The 23,037-nt window shown below is 40.1% G+C and overlaps 2 protein-coding genes across 2 annotated transcripts in view; one reads left to right on the top strand and one right to left on the bottom strand.

Moving 5' to 3' along the window:
• The window catches only part of LOC132211130 (ubiquitin-conjugating enzyme E2 R2-like), a 920,533-nt gene that overhangs the window by 452,073 nt on the left and 445,423 nt on the right, over nucleotides 1-23,037 (bottom strand). The window lies entirely within an intron of this gene.
• Nucleotides 1-23,037, top strand: part of PRKAR2B (protein kinase cAMP-dependent type II regulatory subunit beta) — a 75,651-nt gene that overhangs the window by 9,659 nt on the left and 42,955 nt on the right. The window contains exon 2 of the mRNA XM_059712808.1: nucleotides 14,187-14,222. Coding sequence (XP_059568791.1) covers nucleotides 14,187-14,222 — 36 coding nt within the window. The remainder of the gene's footprint in view (nucleotides 1-14,186; nucleotides 14,223-23,037) is intronic.

Below are 23,037 nucleotides of genomic sequence, written 5' to 3' on the forward strand. Positions count from 1 at the left end.
AGTAGCAATAGAGAAGGCCTGTGGTGGAAGGTGGGATTGATACACTATTTGAGAGTGAAGAGTTCAGTTAAGGGGATTGAGTAAATGACTGCAGGGTCTGCTTTTTTAGTGTCTAGAGCAGCGGTTCTCAACCTGTGGGTTGCAACCCCTTTGGCGGTAGAACGACCCTTTCACAGGGCTCGCCTAAGACCATCAGAAAACACATATATAATTACATATTGTTTTTGTGATGAATCACTATGCTTTAATTATGTTCAATTTGTAACAATGCAATTGGGGGTCACCACAACATGAGGAACTGTATTAAAGGGTCACGACGTTAGGAAGGTTGAGAACCACTGGTCTAGAGTCACATGATACCAGAAAGGGGCTGAGACCTGAAGAAGGAATATGTGAAAGTTGGAAGGTAGGATGCTATGCTGACTCACTCATCGACTCACTGCAGAAATTTTTGAGAGTCAACTCCTCTTTTTTTTAAAAAAAGAAAAAAATTACAGTTCTCTTAAGTTTTCTATCTCTAGACTTCTTAAGAATCAGTCCTTTTGTTAGAGACTATTTCATAGATAGTATATGTAATCTATTTTATTTAACAGGTAGAGCAGCTGGGAGCCAGAGAAGTTTCTCATTCAAATTTAGTTGGTTTTGGGTTTCTTGTACATAGAACTATCACTTACACTTTGAGTGCTGTTTATATTAACTTACATGTTTCGAATTATTTCTGCCTTCCATCAAGGTGATAAAAAAGGTTTAAAAGGCTAGGCCAGCGATTTTCCACCGGTGTGCCGTAAGAATTTTTAAAACATGCAATACCTGAGGGGCACTGACCTCTTTTTCCTTAGATTGTCAGAAAATAACAACACCCAACACAGTAGCCATCCAGTATGAAAAAATCAAAATTATACCTTTTTTTTTTTTTCTCCAGATCAGCCAAAAATATATTTTTTGGTGTGCCATAGAATTTTAGTAATTAGTTTTATGTGTGTCGTGAGATGAAAAAGGTTGAAAATTACTGGGCTGGGCTAAAAAGAAGTACTTTTGTACTTTTGCCTTCAGAATTAACTTCTTTTTCTCATTGATTTTTTTCATTGCAGTGAAATCTCATATTAGGCTTTATTTTTGTATTGCTTAAGAAGAGACCATTGAAAAGAAAAAGAGTGCAGTGATTTTTCTGAGTTGGATGAATTATTGTCATTGTGTTCTTGGCCCTGTTCTTATTGCCCTTCCACTCATCCATACCATTAAGGTATGGTTGGGATAGTCCCACAACCCTATAGAAAAATCTCAGTATGATGCTAATCATTATCTTTATTTTATAGGGGGCTAGTTTTGTGTTCCAGAAATTCAAAATGACTCAGACTGTTCCATTATGTAATTATTTTGTGGAAAGAATTTGATCTAAAATTTGCAGGTCATGGTTTACACGAAAACAAAACAACCTTAAAAAATCAGATATATAAACACAGTTGGTGTAACATTTATAAATGTTTCAGTAATAGCCTCTGCCATGTGTAGCTTAATATGTTTGGAAACTAAAATAAAATTCATTCCAGTTGCTGCTGTTTAAAAATGTTTCTGTGATTTTAAAAAAAGACAAAAGGTCAAAATATAAACACATGTTCCACATAAAAGTGGAGCCAAGAAGATATACTGTATACAGTTATTCCTGTATCCGTTTGGCTAGGGACTGACATTGTTTAGTTTACATTAGCTGTTCCAAGACAAAATAGTTCATAGCAGTGATATTGAGGGGATTTTTTTGGATCAAAAAAAAAGAAGAAGGACAAAACTTCCATTTGTTTAAATATATTTCAGACCCAAAAAGCATCATTCCAGAAGATTATCTAAATTAAAACACGACTCAGCTGTTTCATCTCAGTTACTATAGAACGCGAAAATTTGTTAAATGATATTTTTAAATTTAATAATTGTTAACATTTTGGCTGCTTAACTACCAGACATTGAAAAAAGCTTCTTATACATCTTTAGCCCTCCCAAAGTAAGTGGTGGAATCAGGATTTGAACCCGACAGTCTGAGTTCAGAGCCTCGACCTTAACCATGGTGCCTATACTTCATTTTTAGTAATTCTTCCAGCAGTAACATGGTTGAAAAGAACCACATATCAAAACTTAAGCTACCTACTTTTCCTTCTAGAAATGTGCAGTCTAGTCCAGCATTGATCTGTCCCATTTACAATTTTTTGTCTATTCCATTCATATTAGCACTTCATATACTTTAAAAACTCAATCAAAACTCTTTTGATTATGTACCCTCATTAGCAAATTGCAAAGAACATAGGTACGCAGGCTTGTCTTGCTGGTAAGGAGTTCACCTTGTGGCCTACCTACATTTCCCATGTTACTGCTTCTGCGTAATGAGCCTCATGCCAAATCCAAAACTTGTATGTTGCCAGGAGCCTGCTTCTCCCACCTTGAGTGCAGGCTGCCTTCCTCCCTTATTGTGTGAATCCTGCCCACCCCTCAAGGCTCACTCGCTCTTTGGAGCCCTCCAGTTTTTCCTCTCACTCCAGCACAGACCTCCCCTTTCTTTAAAATTCAGATTAACACATCTGCCCGCTTACCAACCACCTCTCCTTGTATGTTCTTCAGGCGCCTAAAGATAGTTTTGTCCTAAACTGAATGTGTTATCTTCTGCCTCAGTTGTAATTCTTTCTTGTCTTCCTGCCCCCCGGACCCCTGCCACAGTCCACTAATTTGATAAACATAATCAGTTAAAGCCTCTTTCCTCTGCCTCATACTTCTTAAACCTACGTATTGTTTAAGGAAAACAAACATATTGCTTTTAGTTGCTGAAATTTTAGAGTAATGACAGCCCAGCAGAAGGTCGAGGGTTCAGTTCCCAGTCAGGCACATACCTAGGTTGCCTGGGCATGTGTGGGAAACAGCTGATCACTGTTTCTCTCTCACATCTCTCTCTCTCTCTCTCTCTCTCTCTCTCTCTCTCTCTCTCTCTCTCTCTCTCTCTCTCTCTCTCTCTTCCCCTCTCTCCTATACACACACACTTCCTCTCTAAAAAAAAAAAAGTGATGACAGAAAAAATGAGAAACACTGGAAACTTAAAAAAAATGACTTCACTTTGGCATGGACTGTGGGTTTGAATCCTGACTCTGCTGTTTATAACATGTGGAATCTTGAGCAAGTTATTTTACCATTTGTGCCTCAATTTTTGTGCCTCAATTTCCTCATCTCTGAAATGGGAATAATGATAGTACTTACCTTAGAGGGTTGCCATAAGAATTGAATGAGTTAACACTGTCTGGCATATATATGTTCATTGTTACGAGTTTCATGAGGAAAGAAGAGAGGAAGGAAGGAAGGAAGGAAAAGGGAAAAGAAAAGAAAGAGGAAGTTTTAAATGTCAGTGAGAACATGAGTTTTTTAAAATGAAATTTGATTGGAAATATAAGAAATAAGAGGTTGCTTTCAAGGCAGTTGTGGTAATAGTAACTCAAAAAACAACAACCATGCTCCTTCAAATCTCAAGTCTTCTAATTGCACTTGAAATGCAAGGCAAATAGTCTGACTTTTTTCTTTAAAGCAATGGGGTAAAGTTTTGCTTCATTTGTACAACATCCCCTATCTTGAGAATCAGTGTTTAACTGATAGAATAAATAAACTCGTGTGTGCAGAACCTCCAAGTTTATGATTTTATTTAAGTTTTAACAAATCATTTTAAAGCACCTTGGGAAATAGTAGGTAGGAATATTGAAAACCGTCACTTTATTTAAATGAGGCAGATGTTTATAGTAAAAACATTGATATGTGTCTGAAATAGAAATTAATTAGAAAAAATAGTTGGATTTAATTGACAGCTTGTTGCCATTTTCTCATGTCATAATATTTATGAAAGTAAGCTCAGGGTAGGACAAATTTATACTTAGGTTTTACATTAGAATGTGGTTTTATTCCAAAAACCCATAATTCTGTACTTGCTCCACTACAAATTGCTAGCTTACTAGAGTTTTAGAAGGAAAAAAGACAGTCCTTTTGAATAACTGTTTTTATGGAGTTATTCACAAGTCGTTAATTTATTTTTATTTATTGATTTTAAAGAGAGAGGTGGTGGGGGGATCAAACCTGTAATCTTGGCATATTGGAATGATGCTCTCGCCAACTGAGAGCTACCCGGCCACGGCTTCGATTTCTCATTTGACTGTCATTAGTAGCAGTTTAACAACTAAATAATAATAGGACTTTTGATTCATAATAATTCCTTAAAATAATTTCCTCATAATTTCTTTAAAAGTAATCCAAAGTACTTCAGTATTTGAATGTTAACATTCATTTGTAAAAAGGATATTTTGTAAAAAATATTTTAGGAACACATTTATCATTAAAAGGTACAAAGTTTACCCTGGCCAGTAGGGCCCAGTTGTTTGGGTTGTCCAGTGCGCCGAAAGGTTCCTAGTTTGAATCCCAGTCAGGGCACATGCCTGGGTTACAGGCTCGATCCCTGGTAAGGGGCGTGCAGGAGGCAACTGATAGATGTTTCACTATCACAAAGGTGTTTCTCATTCTCCCTCTCCCTTCCTCTCCCAGAAAAATCAAGAAAAAAAAATCTTTTAAAAAAAAGGGTACAAAGTTTCAGCTAATGCAGATGAATGAGTTCTGGAGATCTAATGTATAGCACAGAGATGAAAGTTACCAATACTGTATTATATACTTGAAATTTCCTAAGAGGATGGATCTTAAATCTTCTCTCTCTCTCTCTCTCTCTCTCTCTCTCTCTCTCTCTCTCTCTCTCACACACACACACACACACACACATAATAGTAGCTAAGTAGAGGTGATATATAAGTTATTTAACAAAGGAAACCATCAACGTGAAAAGACAACCCACTGAATGGGAGAACATATTTGCCAATACATCTGATAAGGGCTTAATATCCAAAATTTATAAGGAACTTATAAAACTCAACACCAGAAAACCCAAACAACCTAATTAAGAAATTGGCAAAGGATCCGAATGGACACTTCTCCAAAGAGGACATACAGATGGCCAATAGACATGTGAAATGATGCTCAATGTCACTAGTCATCAGAGAAATGCACATTAAAGCCACAGTGAGGCATTATCTCAACCTGTCAGAATGGCTGTCATCACTAAATCAACCAACAAGTGCTGACGAGGAGGTGGAGAAAAGGAAACACTAGTCCATTGCTAGTGATAATGCAGATTGGTGCAGCCACTATGGAAAACAATACGGAGTTTCCTCAAAAACTTAAAAGTGGAAATGCTTTATGACCCAGTGATTCCACTTTTGGGAATATATCTGAAGAAACCTGAAACACTAATTTGAAAGAATTACGCACCCGTATGTTCATTGCTGTTATTTGTAATAGCCAAGATTTCTTTCTTTTTACATGTTCTGATTCCTAATCTTTTGTTGGTAATATGCACTGAAAAATTTTTTTCACAGTCTTAAACATTTCTTTTTACTTTTGTTTTGGTGACTTTGAGCAGAATTTCTTAATTTTGAAGTAGTCTAACATTTGTCCTTTTCTTTACACTTATGCTTCTTCTGCCTTAAGGAATCCATCTATCCCCAATTTTTTAAATGTCTTTATTTTTTTATAAACATTAAAGTCTTGCGTTTCAGACTCAAGGTTTTAGTCCATCTATAGTTTATTTTTGTGTATGGCATGTGTGTGTTTTTAATAACTAGGATTTTTTTCTATTACAGACAGGATGGGGCAAAAGTAGGTTTATCGTTGTGAGTACGTGAAACACAGTTTATTCTTGTATTATTGCTCATTAATTATTGTATTATTTTCCATATGAACAACTGTGAACCTACTTTTGACCCAGAATATATAAAAGAAATTGGTAAAACTCAATAATAAAAAGCTTCTAATCAAACTGAGCAAAAGATTTAACAGTTCAATAAAGAAGACATAAGAATGGCCAATAAGCACGTGGGATGGTGCTCAGTATTTTTAGTTACAAAGGAGATGAAAATTAAAACCACCATGAGATGGCATTAAAGACACACTAGAATGGTTGGGATTAGTTATACCTTATGTTGCCTATGAGAATATAAAATGGTACAAACACTTGGAAAAACTATGGGTTTTTATGAAGTTAAACATTCACCTACCTGGGACCCAGCAATCCCACTCTAGTCACATTTACTCAAGAGAAATGCATATGATCACAAAAAGTTGTGTGTGAATGTGTGTGTGTGTGTGTGTGTATGTATGTATTTACAGAGGCTTTATTCAAAATAACCCAAACTATAAATAACCCAAATGTCCATTAACATAAGAATAGGTAAGCAGATTGTGGTTTACTCATACAGTGGAATAAACAATATTTTAACAATAATTAAACAATTATTTAACAGTAATTTTAAAAAGAACAGATTATTGATCCTCTCAGTAGCAAGAATGAATCTGACATTTATATGAAAATCAAAGACAGGTAAAATTAAACGATGGTGGTAGAAACCCTAACAGTGGTTCCTATGGCACAGTGGGAATTGGCTATATGGGGGCTCATGGAACCTTTCCAGAGTGTCCAAAATGTTTTAATTTTAATTGGAGTGTTTGTACATAGGTGTATATGTTTGTCAAAACTTACTGAGTTGTGCATTTCATTGTATGTCAGTTTTTCACCTTGATTTTTAAAAATGGAAACATGCTGTCCTTGAAATCCCCTTTTCCATATTTTAATGGAAACGTTTCATTGCTTTCTGCACTAATTATTTTTGTTGGACACTAACATCTGGGTTACATTTTCATAATTATGGGGCATAAATGGGATTGCTTTTTGCTACTTGTACAAAAAGTCAAAGGCTAGTCAAGCTCTCCTGCTTTTAATTTCATTTTATGTTTCCAGTCAGTACTGTGTTTTAATGTGTGAGTTCTCACAAATTTTGTACTTGTGTAGATATCACTTGCATTCGTCTACATCATATTTAGGTGTCAGATGAACAACACCGGTTATATTAGTTTTCCATTAGCACTATTCGTTCAGCATTTGTTGAACCTAATATTTTATATCAAGTGGTGCTCTAGGCCCTGGAGATACAATAGTGAAAACAGACAGACAAGGGAGGACCTTGCCCCACAGCGCTTGCAGTCTAGTGTGGGAGGAAAATAAGGATAATAGATACCTTTGGACAGCACTGGTCACTGTGAAGAAAATGAGACAGGTGGCTGCCTGGACGCGGGCATGGAGGCGGGTTGGGACACCCCGAGGCATCCTCCGGCTTCGTGTATGAAAATTAGCATAAACCGAACAGAGGGTGGTTATGCATTATTTCATTTAGAAACTATATAAATTAGTTTTGTTTTGAAGGTAGGTGTTAAACTGGAATAGCTATTATACCCCAGAGAATGGGGCTGTTATGCCCTTCCCTTGCTATTCCTTTGTTGTTGAATTTTATAGAATCTTAATTTTTTTTTAATCCTGAGAGATTAAACATAGCCTTGTTAAGAACACAAAAATTAAACTGTCACCAAAATTTTAAAATGAAGTTTAAAAATAAAAAAAAATAAAGCAATAAAATAAGTGGGGCAAGGAGCTCGCTCTGTTCGCTCCCCAGAGTGTGTTGATTCATGGCACGGATATTTCCTCGGGCCTCTGCTCCGCCAGGCACTGCTCGGGCTTTGGGCACAGAGAGGTGGGAAGACCAGCAGGTCCTGCTGCGCTGGCACCAGAGGATCACAGGTGTGGGAGGCCCTAGGAGTAGAGGGGCTCGTTCCGTTTACCCCATGTCATGGAGGGCTTTTCTTGTAAGGATACTTCAGGATTAAAGAAGACTTGAATCAGTTACACTTCTGGGTCTCCTGGGAGCAAAGGAATTGAGGCTAGTCTGGTGGGATATGGTTTGGGAGCTGAGGGGATTTCTGATTAGACAAGCGGGAAGATACTCATAGAAACACAGAACTCTCAGTATTCCACTGGAATGGCATTTGGGAGGAAGTCAAAACTATATGAATATTTCTGTATTTTTCCTCGAGGATTCACTAAGATTTTAGCTGTATCCCTTTAAACTGTTAGCAGTTTAGTATATTCTTAAGTCACATTTCATGTTTCTCCAGGCAGATAATACATTTTCTACTAGTATTGTATGTTTTTTTCTGTTTTGTTGTTGTTGTTGTTGTTGTTGTGTGTACTGGGGGTTTATAAATACATTCACAGAATATTTATAGATAGGAAATGCTAAAGGTGGAAATCAAGAGTCTGCGAAAACTTAATTTGACTTGCCCCATTTTAAAACCATCTGTTGCTCTGGCCAGATGGCTCAGTTGGTTGGAGCACTATCATATACACCAAAAGGTGGCGGGTTCAATTCCCAGTCAGGGCACATACCCAGGTTGCAGGTTCGATCCCCGGTTGGGACGTGTACAGGAGGCAACCCACCATTGTTTCTCACATCAGTATTTCTCTCTCTCTCCCTTTCACTCTCTCTGACATCAATAAAAACATGTACTCGGGTGAGGATTTAAATAAACATCATCATCTGTTAACCTTTATGAATTTGTACTGCTGTTTACTTTGTATATGTTAAAGTGGAAATATTAAAATTGGTAACATTAGCTCACAGGAAATAAACATCGATCTTTTACATTTGAATAGTTTACAGACACTTTCAAACGTGTTTATGTTTTTTCTTCATAAAATCCCCCTTGAAAGAAGGGGGGCAGATTTTAACTTCTCATACTTTATAAGTTGAGAATTTAAGTCAAAGTGACATGATTCATCCAAGGTTTCACAGAAGGTAACAGGGCCAGTAGTGGATGGAGCCTAAGCTATCTCTGGTAGCTAGACTAAAAAATCTAGAAAAATTCTGAAGGTTGCTATTAGTTTGCCAATAGGCTTTGCAGGAAATGTGTGTCTCGTCCTTGCAAGTGGATACTGAGGAATGTGGATGTGAGGGATTGGTTTTTGGTGATTGTCAAAGTCCAGTGTTTACGTTGTCTACTGCATATCACTTGCCTGGTGCAACCATCTTCTTAACTGCCTGTTCCTGGGTCCCATTTACTATCGGGAAATGGAAATCATTCTTATAACCTGTCTACCCACAATTTAAAAATTGATATAATTTCTAGCAAAAATATAAAGGAGAAATAAAGGAAAGCAATTTGCAGTAAGTAAAATGTATTTTGGTAGGTATGTGCATCAATATGTACATAAGACATAATGTAGTTAGATTTTCCCACTTATGTGGAAAATCACTAAGAGTATGAATAGCATTGCAGCAGTGACATGATTTTTTGAAATGAACATCTTTTAGTAAAATTCCAAACAAAACAAAACACAACACCCCCACCCCAAATTCCTTTAATTTATGTTGTAGTTGTGTTATGGAAAATTTGATGTATATTAAAACTGTATAAAATAATTACGTTTATATAACACAGTGTTCAGATGTAGGCTCAGATGGTTATAAACGGACTTTTTGGCCCACATGAATGTCCAGTGAGATATTTGAAGGTAGAACAGGACAACAGTTGTGGGATTCAGAACAGTTCTTTGTTGTACAGGTCTGTCCTGTATGTTGTCTTCCAAGTGCCAAGGATGTCTTCTGAATTACTGAGACAATGAAAAATTACCCCCACAAATTCAGAATACAGCTTCCAGATGGCAGTGCCACTTGTGTTGAAAATCTCTGCCTTAAGCACTTCAGAAAGACATAGAAACCTAAGGGACCCAACATTTCAGACCAGAAGCTTGCAGTGCTGTGATGTTATTGTCAAGAGAAACTAGAGAGGTAGGAGGAAAAGGTCTACTCTATTTCTCCCGAAGGCTAAGGTATGTCTCTTTGCCTTCCCTTTGCCTTTATCAGCCGCCCTACACTGTTCCTGTCCTGCATTCCTGTGGTTGAAGCTATGTGCTTCCCCTCTACCCCCTGTCCTTGTAGCTTTCTGGGGAGGCTTTCTTTAGACTAGGTTCTGAAGGAAAAATGGGTTTGAAAGTATCCAAGAAAACTGATGGAAGTGTAAATATACGTAACATGCAGTTTACCCAATGAAATGCTTTTATGTAAGTAAAGTGTGACATTGCAAATATACGGCTAAATTATTTTGGTATGTAAATTATGAAAATATTATCTCGATTAATTTGGAGAATAAAATTTTGCTATAAACTATAATATTTTGAAAATTGGGTTTGTGAATTATTTCACAAAGTTAATCTTTAATAACAGTACAAATCAATATGGAAGGAACTACGTAACTATTATTGTGACTTCAGAAGTCAGTATTTTTGCTTTGTTTTTTAATGAGGCAGCATTTTTAGTATTTTTACATTTTTAGAATATTTTTACATTTGTTGACATTATTACAGGTCCCCCTCCCCCCCTCCCTTGCCCCCCTCTACCTAGTTCATGCCTCACCCAGGTTTTCACCACACTATTGTCTGTGTTCATGGGCTATGCATACACACACACACACACACACACACACACACTCTCTCTCTCTCTCTCTCTCTCTCTCTCTCTCTCTCTCTCTCTAGAGGCCCAGTGCATGAAATTTGTGCACTGATAGGGTCGCTAGGCCTGGCCAGCGATCAGGGCTGACCAGGGCCTGCCTTCATTCCACGCTGCCCCTTGGTGGTCAGCACATGTCATAGTGAGCAATCGAACTCCCAGTTGGTTGAACTCCCGAGGGGACAATTTGCATATTAGCCTTTTATTATATAGGAGGATATGTCTTTGGTTAATCTCTTCCTGTCCTCCCCCCTCAACTCCTCCCCCATGAAATCTGTCAGTCTATGCCATGCATTCATGCCTCTGGACCTATTTTGTTTGTCAGTTTATTTTGTTCTTTAGATTCCACATATAAGTGAGATCATGTGATATTTGTCTTTCTCTGACTGGCGTATTTTGCTTAGCATAATAACCTCCAGGTCCATCCAAGCTGTCACAAAGCATAAGAGAGCCTTCTTTTTTACAGCTGCCTAGTATTCCATTGTATAAATGTCACAGTGTTTTTTATCCATTCATCTACTGATGGGCACTTGGGCTGTTTCCAGATTTTATCTGTTGTAAATAATGCTGTAATGCTGTACTGAACATAGGAGTGCATATATTCTTTCTGATTGGTGTTTTTGGATTCTTAGGATATATTCCCAGAAGTGGAATCACTGGGTCAAATGGCAGTTTCATTTTTAATTTTTGAGGAAATTTCATACTGTTTTCCATAGTGGCTGCACCAGTCTGCATTCCCACCAGCAGTGTGTGTGCTAGCATTCCCTTTCTCCACATCCTCACCAACACTTGTTGAATGGTAGCCATTCTGGCAAGTGTGAGGGATATCTCATTGTAGTTTCTATTTGCATCTCTCTGATGATTTGTGACATTGAGCATGTTTTCATATGTCTATTGGCCATTCATACATCCTCTAAGAGAAGTGCCTATTCAGGTCCTTTGCCCTTTTTTTAATTGGATTTTTTTGTCTTTTGTTGAGTTGTATGAGTTCTTCATATATTTTTGAAATTAACCTCTTATCAGATGTATCATTGGCAAATACGTTCTCCCATACAGTGGGTTTCCCTTTTCAATATTGATGCTGGTTTCTTTTGCTATACAGAAGCTTTTTCGTTTAATGTAGTCCCATTTGTTGATTTTTCCTTTGTTCCTCTTACCCTGGGAGATGTATTGGTGAAAATTCTGCTAGAGATGTCTGATATTTTGCTGTCTATGTTTTCTTCTAGGATTTGATGGTTTTGTGATTTACATTTAAGTCTTTTATCGATTTTGAATTTATTCTTGTGTATAGCGTAAGTTGGAGGTCTAGTTTCATTTTTTGGCATGTACCTGTCCAATTTCCCAACACCACTTATTTATTCCATTTTATAATTTTGCCTCCTTTGTCAAATACTAATTGGCCGTAATGGCATGGGTCAATTTCTGGGCTGTCTGTTCTGTTCCATTGATCTATATGCCTGTTCTTGCGCCAGTACCAGGCTGTTTTGATCACACTGGCTTTGTAGTGTAGTTTGATATCCGGTATTGTGATGCCTCCAATTTTGTTCTTCTTTCTCAGGATTGCTGCGGCTGTTTGGGGTCTTTTTTAGTTCCGTATAAAGTTTTGGAATTTTTGTTTTAGGTCTGTGAAATATGCCTTTGATATTTAACAGGGATTGTGTTGAATCTATAGATGCTTTGGGTAGTATGGACATTTTAATGATGTTAATGCTTCCAATCCATGAACACGGTATATGTTTCCACTTGTTTGTATCTTCCTTTATCTCTTTTTTCAGTGTCCTAGTTTTCTGAGTAAAGGTCTTTTACTTCCTTGGTTAAGTTTATTCCTAGGTATCTTTTTGTTGTTGTTGTTATTGTTGCAATGGTAAATGGGATTTTTTTTTCTTTTTTTAATTTTCTTTTTCTGAGAGTTCATTATGAGGCAGTATGTTAGTGCTAAGTGACCTAGGTTCAAATTCTCCAGCTTTGCCACAGGGGGCTGTGAAATCTAAAGCAAATTAATTAATATCTCTGAGCCTCATCAGTAAAATGGCATGGTTGCAAGGACTAATGTAAAACATCTGACATAGTTTTCTCCTCGTACTTGTTCCTATGCATACAGATTTTTCATGCAGTATAACCATATTGCTGGTAAAATTTTCAAGTCTTACTTTCACTTGATCTATTTCCATAATGTAAAAATCCTATATAATAAAGAGGTAATATGCAAATTGACTGTCACACCCTTGCACAAGATGGCCGACCCCTGTGGTCAAAAATGGATGCCACAAGATGGCCGGCAGGGGAGGGCAGTTGGGGGGGACCAGGCCTGCAGGGGAGGGCAGTTGGGGGGGGACCAGGCCTGCAGGGGAGGGCAGTTGGGGGGGACCAGGCCTGCAGGGGAGGGCAGTTGGGGGGGGACCAGGCCTGCAGGGGAGGGCAGTTGGGGGGGACCAGGCCTGCAGGGGAGGGCAGTTGGCGGGGGGACCAGGCCTGCAGGGGAGGACAGTTGGGGGCGATCGGGCCAGCAGGGGAGCAGTTAGGTGTTGATCAGGCTGGCGGGGGAGTAGTTAGGCGGTAAACAGGCTGGCAGGCAGAAGTGATTAAGGGCAATCAGGCAGGCAGGCAGGCAAGCGGTTGGGAGCCAGCAGTCCCGGGTTGTGAGGGGGTGTCCGACTGCCAGTTTAGGCCTGATCCTTGTGGGATCGGGCCTTAACCGGCAGTCGGACATCCCCTGAGGGGTCCCAGATTGGAGAGGATACAGGCTGGGCTGAGGGACACCCCCCCCACACACACACACACACACACACCCACACACACACACACACAGTGCACGAATTTCATGCACCGTGCCTCTAGTTTTTTATAGTTACTGTTTTGAAAATATTGAAGTATTAAAAAGTAATAGCCCATGACATTCTGCCACTAAATATACTGTGTACTTCATGATGTCCTGAATGTAAATAATATGGACAATAAACTTATTTCTGCTTCTCTCAAGAAATAAAGTTTTTAAAAACCTTACTTCTTGAGATAACTAAAACCAAATCCAAGAAGAAACCGCAGAGCTGAGTTGAGTTGGGGAGTGGGCCCATATAGGATTACTGGTTGAGTGGTACACTCTCGTACACCAGCCTGAAATTGCAGTTCACAATATAGAGATTTGTATGTCATGGACCTTGGAGCTACACAAAAATTGTCAAAACCACGTATCTTAAATTTGAGAATATCAAGGATATGTTGTCCTTTACCTAGTAACAACTTCAGTATACATGGGCATTTTAAATTTTGTTTCCTAATTTTTTTTCATTGTAAAATTATGCTGCTGAAGTTATATTCATACATTGTTTTTTCTTTCTCTAGTGGTATTTCTTTAGGATAAATCTTTTAAAATAGAATTATTCTATTAAAAGGCACAAACCTTTAATGGCACTTGATGTAATTGCCAACTTATAAAAATATTCTATAGATTTACACTGTCTTCAGTTAAGTACATTAAGCTATCTATAACGAGTTTTTTATTGAAAGTGTTTAAATTGATTGAACAGGTGAAATATTTTAATTTGTATTTCTTTAGCTACGAGTAAATGTACACATTTACTTTTCATACATTTGTGGTATTTCCTCTTGATTATTTATTCACTTATTTTTTTCATATTTAACTTAATGGGATCACTTAACAATTCAGTTTCTTTTCATGGCTGTGGCTAAATAGATTTTTATCTAATATTATTCTGCCTTTTTTTCTTTTAGCTGCAGTAATAAACCGGTTCACGAGGCGTGCCTCAGGTAAGTCTGACTGAATTATGGATTGTGCTTACTAATGGTGACATTTTTCAAATGACTGCAGTATTGGAGAAGGTATGAAAAGAATAGTTGCTATAGAGCAGTGATTTTCAACCAGTGTGCCGCAAGAATTTTAAAACATGCAATACCTGACTATTTAGTCAGGGGCACTGAGCCCTTTTCCCTTAGATTGTCAAATTTAAAAAATGGCAGCAGCCAACACAACAAAGCCATCCAGTGTGAATGAATCAAAATTATACCTATTTTTTGGTCAGATTGGGAAAAAATGTTTAGTTTCTCTGTGCCATGAGTTGAAAAAGGTTGAAAATTGCTGCTATAGCCTGGCTGGTATAGCTCAGGAGGTCACAGTTCGATTCCAGCCAGGGCACATGCCTGGGCTGCAGGCTCGATTCCCATTGTGGCAGTGCAGGAGGCAGCTGATCAGTGATTCTCTCTCATCATTGATGTTTCCATCTCTCTCTCTCTCTCCCTTTCCCTTCCTCTCTGAAATCAATAAAAATATATTTAAGGAAGAAAATTACTGCTATAAAGTAGTATTTTATTTGTCTGTCATTTGCCCAGGAAAACATAACCTGTGATATATGCAATAACTAGGAAATAATTGGAAATATTCTCCGGTGGGCTAAACTTAAAATCATACTGTGCACTGAGATTAATGTACCTTTTTAAATGGAGACGCTCACCCTAATCTGTTTATTCCTGCTTTTGATCAGTTATTATCTGCATGGTTATCTGATTGAGGAGACACAGTTTAGAAGCAGTGATTTCGAAGATTGGGTAAAGGACACTACAAATAGTGTTTGATGATAGTTTTTAATAAAGGGCAGAAAAACTTAAAATGCAGTTACCATAAGAACGTGTCATCGTGGGCCATTTAGAATCAGAGCAAATGGCTTTACATTTGTTAATGCCCCTGTGGTTATTGCTGACGTAAAGATACCACAGCAACCTAATGCATATTCACAGTGATAGACCTTCGCATGAATGAGTGTTTAAATTAGGTTCACTACCTACACTGGTCGGGAGTACAGGATACAGTTGAGAGAGCATTTCTATCCAAAATGAAAAGGAAATATTCTACTTTTGCTCTTTTGAAACCCATTTCTACTCTTAGGCATTACTTCTTATCTGTATGTATATCTTTTTAAATACACAGAAGTCATACACAATCTACTTTAGAATTTGTATGTAATTAACATTGAAAGTTTGTGGTTTAATTTTTCTTTAAGCTTATTGTAGGTTTTCTGTTTTGGAAGGTCATTCTTTTTGGTGGAAAAAATAGAAATATACCACTTATTGTTGTAATTATAAAAAATTAGCTGTGGTGGTAGATGTAGTCTCCCAATAAAACTCTGAGATTAAAACTAAGGAAACAGCAGTCCTGTTTCATTGTTCATCTAGTATGCCGTATGGGAAAGACCCTACCTAGCCTGTGAAGTCACACACACTTGAGTTCAAACCATCCATTTACCCTGTGAATTTGCATGCACATTCTTTACCTCTTTGAGTTTTACTTTCTTATTTTTCATTCTTTCAGTTTGGGGTCATACCATCTACAATCATACATGTTGTGATGGTTAAGTTATATGATTTTTATAAAGCAGAATGTCTAGGCTCTCAAATTTGATAGTGGTTCTTCTCTAGAACATTGTTTAAAGCAAAAGAAAATAGTAAAACCCTCAGCGCTGTGCCTTAGCCTGTTATTTAAAAAGCTTTAAAGAGTTATAACACTATTTGATAGTCATCCTTTAATATAGGCATCTCTTTTTATTGTTTGTACTTTATCATTTTTAAGAATATTATAATGATTTTCCTCTATGGTTTTCCCTCTCCCCCTCCCCTGAATTAAAAAAAAAAAAATGTCCAGAAGTGTCCCACTAATTTTGAAACAATGCCTTGCAGCATGAGGTTACACCTCTCTCTGATTTTTTTTTAACCCCAGGGTTTTATTTTGAAAAAAGTCAAGTTTATAGGGAAGTATAAAGAATAATTCAGTGATCACCTTTATCTAGATTTCCCAGTTGTTAATATTTTGCCACATTTGCACACTCTTCGCCTTCCTTCCGTACACATGCACGTACCCAAACTTTTGTTTTTTTTAACCGAACCTTTTAGGAATCCTAAGTCCTTCATGGATATCTCCTAAGAACAAGTTATATTCTTCTACATAATATAACACAAGGACTTTAATCTTGATAAATGCTATTAACTAATACATAGTCTAGAGTTCCATGTTCTCAGTTGTTTTGATATGTCCTCTCTCCCTCTCTCTCTCTTTTTTTAATCTGAACAATGAAGATTTAATTAAAAAAATAAAATGTACAATTCAGTGGTTTTTATTATACTCAGAGTTGTACAATCTAACAATTACCACTATCTAATTTTAGGATCTTTCCCTTTTCTTTCTTTCTTTTTTAAAAAACATGCTCAGCCCTAGCTGGTTTGGCTCAGTGGATAGAACCTGGACCTGCGGATGGAAAGGTCTAAGGTAGCGGTTCTCAACCTGTGGGTCGAACGACTCTTTCACAGGGGTCGTCTAAGACCATTGGAAAACGCATACATAATGACATACTGCTTTTGTGATTAATCACTATGCTTTAATTATGTTCAATTGGTAAAAATGAAATTGGGGGTCACCACAACATGAGGAACTGTATTAAAGGGTCGCGGCATTAGGAAGGTTGAGACCACTGGTCTGTTTATTTCTACCTCAATTGCTGGCTCCTACCCAGCCTGGCCCTGGTCCGGGCTTGGACAGGAGGCAAACAACTGATGTGTTTCTCTCACATTGATTATTTCTGTCCTTCCCTCTCTCCCCCACTCTCTCTAAACATCAATGGGGAAATATCCTCGGGTGAGGATTAAAAAAACAAACAAAGGTGGGTAACCTGGCCAGAAGGTCAAATCTTCAAAGTGCATGCAAGCTGCTCCTCCCAGGGGGTCCGGACTGAATGTTCTAGAGCATCTCCAGGAAGGCCTGCGGGGATGGTGCCTCCACATTCTGGAAGGTGTTCTGGACTCTGCCGAACAGGATGAAGTATTTCAGCTCCAGACAGATGAACCCGAAGTGGTCCTCATCGAACAGGACGAAGACTCCAGGGTAGTGCATGCAGTAGGGGAAGCCATGGCGGGCAATAATAACAATGTCCACGCTAGCACAGAGACACATCCTGCAGGTCCGGGGGTAGTTCTGGTCTACTGAGCTCACGCCCACAGGCAGAACAAACGGGACCGGCTGCTCCTCCGAAGCTGCAGCCCCGGACTCCCCGCCGCTGGGCTGGGCAGGGCTCTGCCAGCCATGGCCCTCGCTTTTTTTCTTTTCTTTTCTTCCCGGATCACCTGCTCATCAATCTCCTGGACCACGCGGGAGAGCTCGTTGACGTTCCGGAAGATCTCGCCATCTCGCAGCTGGATGCGGCGCTTGAGGTGGATCTCTAACGTCTCCATGGAGGCTCCCATGATCTTCGTGACCCTGGCATACTTCCCGTGGGACCTGAGCATGGCAATCTTTACTGTTAAGCCCTCGTATTCGACTTGGAAGAGGCCTGGCCTGATGAGGTCGTCCGGGTGGCGTGGCGGGAGGTAGAGGCGGCGGTAGGTCACCAGCACCCGCCCCCATGCTCCCCTAAGCAGCGTTGGTGAATCCGTTAGGTGGTCTGTCCTGTCGCACTGGGTGGTGAACCTGGCCTTCCGAATCTGCATGTCGCAGTTGTGGGGCCTGCGGTGGCGGCCTTCCATGCACTCCACTGCGGCTGATTTCCTCTCCATCAGGCGGATTCGGAACGCGGGCTTGAATTGCATCGGGCCGTCCACATGGGTGTGAAGACAAGGCCTGCATGTCCAACCAGTAATGCCTAAGCCGTCCACTGCGACATTCAGCAGTGTTCTATAGTCATTACCTAGCTGCCACAATCCCAAAACGTGTCTGTACGGGTGGAACAGCTTCGCATAGACTTCTCGATAAGACATTCCGATCGTCTCCAGGTTCTGCAAGTTTTCACCAAAGCCAAACTCCTCGCGGCAGCGCCGTCTCCAGATGCTGTCGATGTGCAGGATGTGGTGGAATCTGGTGCAGGCCTGGGCCAGGCTGAACAGATCGGTGCCGGGGAGCCAGGCGAAGATCTCCACCGGCAGGTCCTGCAGCGAGCAGTGCGGGGGCGGCCAGGGTGGCATGGGGCTCGCGATTCCTCCACTCCCTGCACAGCACCCAGCTGCTGCGTCTGCCTCAACTTGCTTTTCTGCAGGGGCCGGCTTGCCATCAGCTGCTGCCGTCTCAGCTGGGCGCTGGCGCTTCTGACGACACCGACATCCCGGCGAAGAGCCCACACCGCAGAGGCAAGCGCACTCCTCCATGCCTCCAGGTGTAACAGCCTCTACAGCATGCCTCTCTCTTTTTTTATATTCAAGCTCATTCAAGGCTTTTACGTTGCAATTCTGCATTTCTTATTTTTCATAAAATGACTCCCTGAAATATTTGCAGTCTGCTCTTTTAGAGTTCTGAAGGTCATCCCTAACTGTGAAACAGTTCACGGTGTCGCCTGTTATGAATTCTTAGATTGCGTGGGCACAGCCACTGTCTGGTCATTATGCCCCATTGCTGTTCATGAAATCTTTGTATTGACATTTAGTGTTGCTTTCATGAACTAGTGTTGAGCATTACTTGCTCTAATACATAATTACTTCTTATAATAGGAGTGAAAATCTAATTCCAAATTATGAATTTGCTGATTTTCTCTTCTCATGTGGATAATTAACCACATCTAGATTTTTAACCATAACATGAGCATTAAATTATAACAGTATATTTTTAGCATAGCTAAAATTTTATGTTTTTTTCTAAATGAGAATTTAGAATGATTCAGAGGTGAAATTAAGTTTTTAAGTCTCACAACCCACTGTGTAAAATGACATATTAAAAATTCCATGAAATCACCCCAAACAGAAAATTATTAGTTTCAAAGAAAGTGGTGAGATAGCAGAAGTTCAGATCTTGTCTTGAATCTGATTCAGGGAACATAAGCTTCCTTTTGTTTTGAAAATATTTTGTAGCCATGGTGTTCATTGTTTTTACTCTGAAGTTATCTGATGAAATATTTAGCCCCCCAATGATTTTTCCAGGGATCATTCTCCAGTTGTCAAACTATTTTCCTGATATGACCGTATTGACATTTATATTAAATGGGCATTTTTGAATGAAAATTTTTGAAGTTTATTTCAAACTTGGTAATCACGAACACTAGGTGGATAATGCATATTGGGAGAATACTTCTTTAATTAATTGATTCATTTAGCAAACATTTACTGAGTCCCTACTATGTGCCAGATACAGTGGTAGGGATGCAAGAAGAGTCAGATATAGCCCTTGGGAAGTTCATAGTCTAGCAGGGAAGTGGACTGTGACTCAGTGTGGTAAATACCACAGTATACACAAAGAGAAAAGGAGAAAACATATAGTTCTTTCAGGGTGTGGCTCACAGGTGCCGTTTGAGCTGATCTTAAAATTAAGGCTCATAACATGGGTTTGAATAGGAAGGGGAACATTTGTGTTTTATTACTAATAACTAGCTATTTTATTGTAAACAGTCTGTTTTCATAGAATTGCTCTGCACTCGCCTCTGCCATCAAGCACCTGTGGCATGGAGCAAGCAGATGGCCGTGGCCATGGCCAGCAGGGGCTTGAGGCCAAGAGCTACTTCTGCCTTTAACTTACCGTTGTTTTAAAATCTGAGTGTCTTGCCCTAGCCGGTTTGGCTCAGTAGGTGGAACTTGGACTGCAGACTCAGGGGTCCCAGGTTCAATTCTGGTTAAGGGCACATGCCCAGGTTGCAGGCTCAATCCCGAGTAGGGGGCATGCAGGAGGCAGCCAATCAATGATTCTCTCTCATCATTGATGTTTCTCTTTCTCTCTCTCTCTCTCTCTCTCTCTCTCTCTCTCTCTCTCTCTCTCCCCTTCCTCTTTGAAATCAATAAAAATATATTTTAAAAATAAAATATAAGTATCTCTTACCAGAGTTGGCAGTCTGGGCTCTGGGTTTAGATTGACCTGGGATGGAGTACTGCCTCTGCTACTCACATATCCCATGTCCACTTATTAAAAGTGTGTGTGTGGCCGAAACCAGTTTGGCTCAGTGGATAGAGCGTCAGCCTGCGGACTGAAAGGTCCCAGGTTCGATTCCGGTCAAGGGCATGTGCCTGGGTTGCGGGCATATCCCCAGTGGGAGATGTGCAGGAGGCAGCTGATTGATGTTTCTCTCTCATCGATGTTTCTAACTCTCTATCCCTCTCCCTTCCTCTCTGTAAAAAATCAATAAAATATATTTTTAAAAAAAGTGTGTGTGTGTGTGTGTGTGTGTGTGTGAATCGCACGTGCACACTCGGGTGTATGCAGCCTTGGTCACCTTTCTGACACTCCATTTCTTCATGTAGAAAAAGGGGATAGTACTTATCTCACAAGATTATTGTAGTGTTTGAACAGTAGATAATCCATGAAAAATGCTTAACACAGTATTATCTCCAGTTCGGTTTCACAGCATCAGCATGTTCTCCAAATGTGTCTCTTGGATGGACAGGGGCTTCCAGGGTCTTAGACTAGATGTTGAAGTGGGTCAGAAATAGCTTGCGGATGGCAAAGATTGACCTGAAGGATTTGTTAAAAAGATGATACCCAGGGTAAGGCCGAAATCAAGACTCAGACAGTTCAACCGAGGCAACAGGATGAAACCAGAGGTGCCAGCAGAGGGAGGTAAGAGGAGAGAGGAGAGGGGGACCTAGAGAGGTTCTCTGAGATGCCCAACCACAGTCTCTTGGGATCTTTGTCCAGGCTTCTCCTTCAGATGGAGTGCAAGTAGCTCTTACCACTCCATGCACCTGTTATCTGTCTGTGCCCAGGCTGATATTAAAATGGATTCTCCCCTGTGAATAGGTACAGATAAAACCAAATGGACACTCATCCCTAGCCTCTTCCCTCTCTTTCTTCCTCTTCTAGCCGTGGTCATTTACTGCTACTTTTTAAGCACACTATGTTCTAGCAGGCCTTAGCCTGCTGTGGGAATTAGATTCCAGTGGAATCTATGGGAAGTGTTGAGCCTGGTTCTTTTTTGTTAGGCCCAGGAATGCTGATAAACTATCTTAAGGCCAGTGAGAAATTCAATTATCTCTTGAATTTAACTATATTTTCTTCAGAGTTCTCTTCAAGTCCTCTAGGGAAGAGAGGGAGGAATGCAATAGTAAAAACATGATAACAGTTCAGGGCAAGGCAGGGTAGGGTGTCTCCTGCTCCTGTGTCCTCAGATTCTTCACACCAGCAGACTCAGGGGGATTTAGAAAGTGACATGGGATGCCTGTGTAGCTCCCTTAGCCCCTTGTGTGTCCTGGTTACTGGCACTGCCTATAAAACAGACACGAGTAGATAGGATGGACATTGTAACTTATCATAACCACTAGAGGCCTGGTGCACAAATTTGTGCACCAGTGGGGCCTCTCGGCCTGGCCTGCAGGATCGGGCCAAAACTGGCTCTCCAACATCCCCCGAGGGGTCCTGGATTGCGAGAAGGTGCAGGCCAAACCCAGGGACCCTACCAGTGCATGATTGGGGCTGGGGAGGGACACGGGAGGTTGGCCAGCCAGGGAGGGACTGCAGGAGAGTTCCAAGGTGTGTCTGGCCCATCTCACTCAGTCCCTATCAGCCAGACCCCAGCAGCAAGCTAACCTACCGGTCGGAGCATCTACCCCCTGGTGGTCAGTGCATGTCATAGTGAGCAGTTGAGTGGTGGCCTTAGCATATTATTAGCATATTACGCTTTGATTGGTTGAACGGAAGACCGGATGGCTGGACACTTAGCATACTAGGCGTTTATAATACAGGGTTCTCTAATTATGATCAGAGTTTAGATCGCTGCTCCATAAATTTTCTGTGTGAAGGGCCAGTTTTCCCCCCTTTGCTGACTAGTACTTTTGTAAAATGTAATAAAATGGCCATGGCAGAATCAAATAGCTAGAATAGTTCCTACACATTTGCATGCTCTGTACTAGTACTTATCTCATCATGGGCCATTGTGGTTTGGGCAACATAACCTTGGTATGCTCTGTCTGAGATATGAAAGTTATAAAAAGCTTTTATAAGGGAAAATCACTCAATTATCTGAAAGAACTGCTTAGAAAAAAAACACAAAAAACCTTACCCCTTCGGCATTTTGTGAGGACAGATTACAGTGTGTACGTGCCCCACAGTGTGGTGCAAGGGTGGAAAGCAGCAACCCTGCTCCAGGCCCATGGTTCCCAGATTGTTACCGCTGCTGCCTGGCATGTGCCTGTTCCTGTTGGGAGCATTCCACGAACTTTGCTTGTGTAGCCTTGCTGCCCTTCCCACACAGCCCCAAGCAAGCTCCTTCCCCCTCAGCATTCTTTCTTTCTTCCTGGATGCCATCTGTATAGAGAGTACACCCTCCTGCTGCTGTTACTATTGCGCATCATTTAATATTGCAGTTTGTTCATGTGTCTCTTTTCCTCTACTGAACTGTGAGCATCATGACAAATATCTACATTTGTCAAAGAAAAACACAGAAGTGAGAGTACTGGGAGGATGGGAAGATTTGGCCAGACGTGTGTAATGAGGTTTAAGGTTCTTGAAGTAAGGACCAGCCATGTATGTAGTTACAGAGTGAGACTGCTAGAGCAGATGAAGTTTTTTATTGGCGTCAAGGAAGCAAACACAGTGTGAGGTTGGGATTGGACATTGAAGTCTTCTGTGATGGTGCCAAAATTGAGGAGGGAAATAATCAAGTCAGGTACCAATCAG

The sequence above is a fragment of the Myotis daubentonii genome, chromosome 10 (assembly GCF_963259705.1).
Source record: "Myotis daubentonii chromosome 10, mMyoDau2.1, whole genome shotgun sequence".
Lineage (NCBI taxonomy): Eukaryota > Metazoa > Chordata > Mammalia > Chiroptera > Vespertilionidae > Myotis > Myotis daubentonii.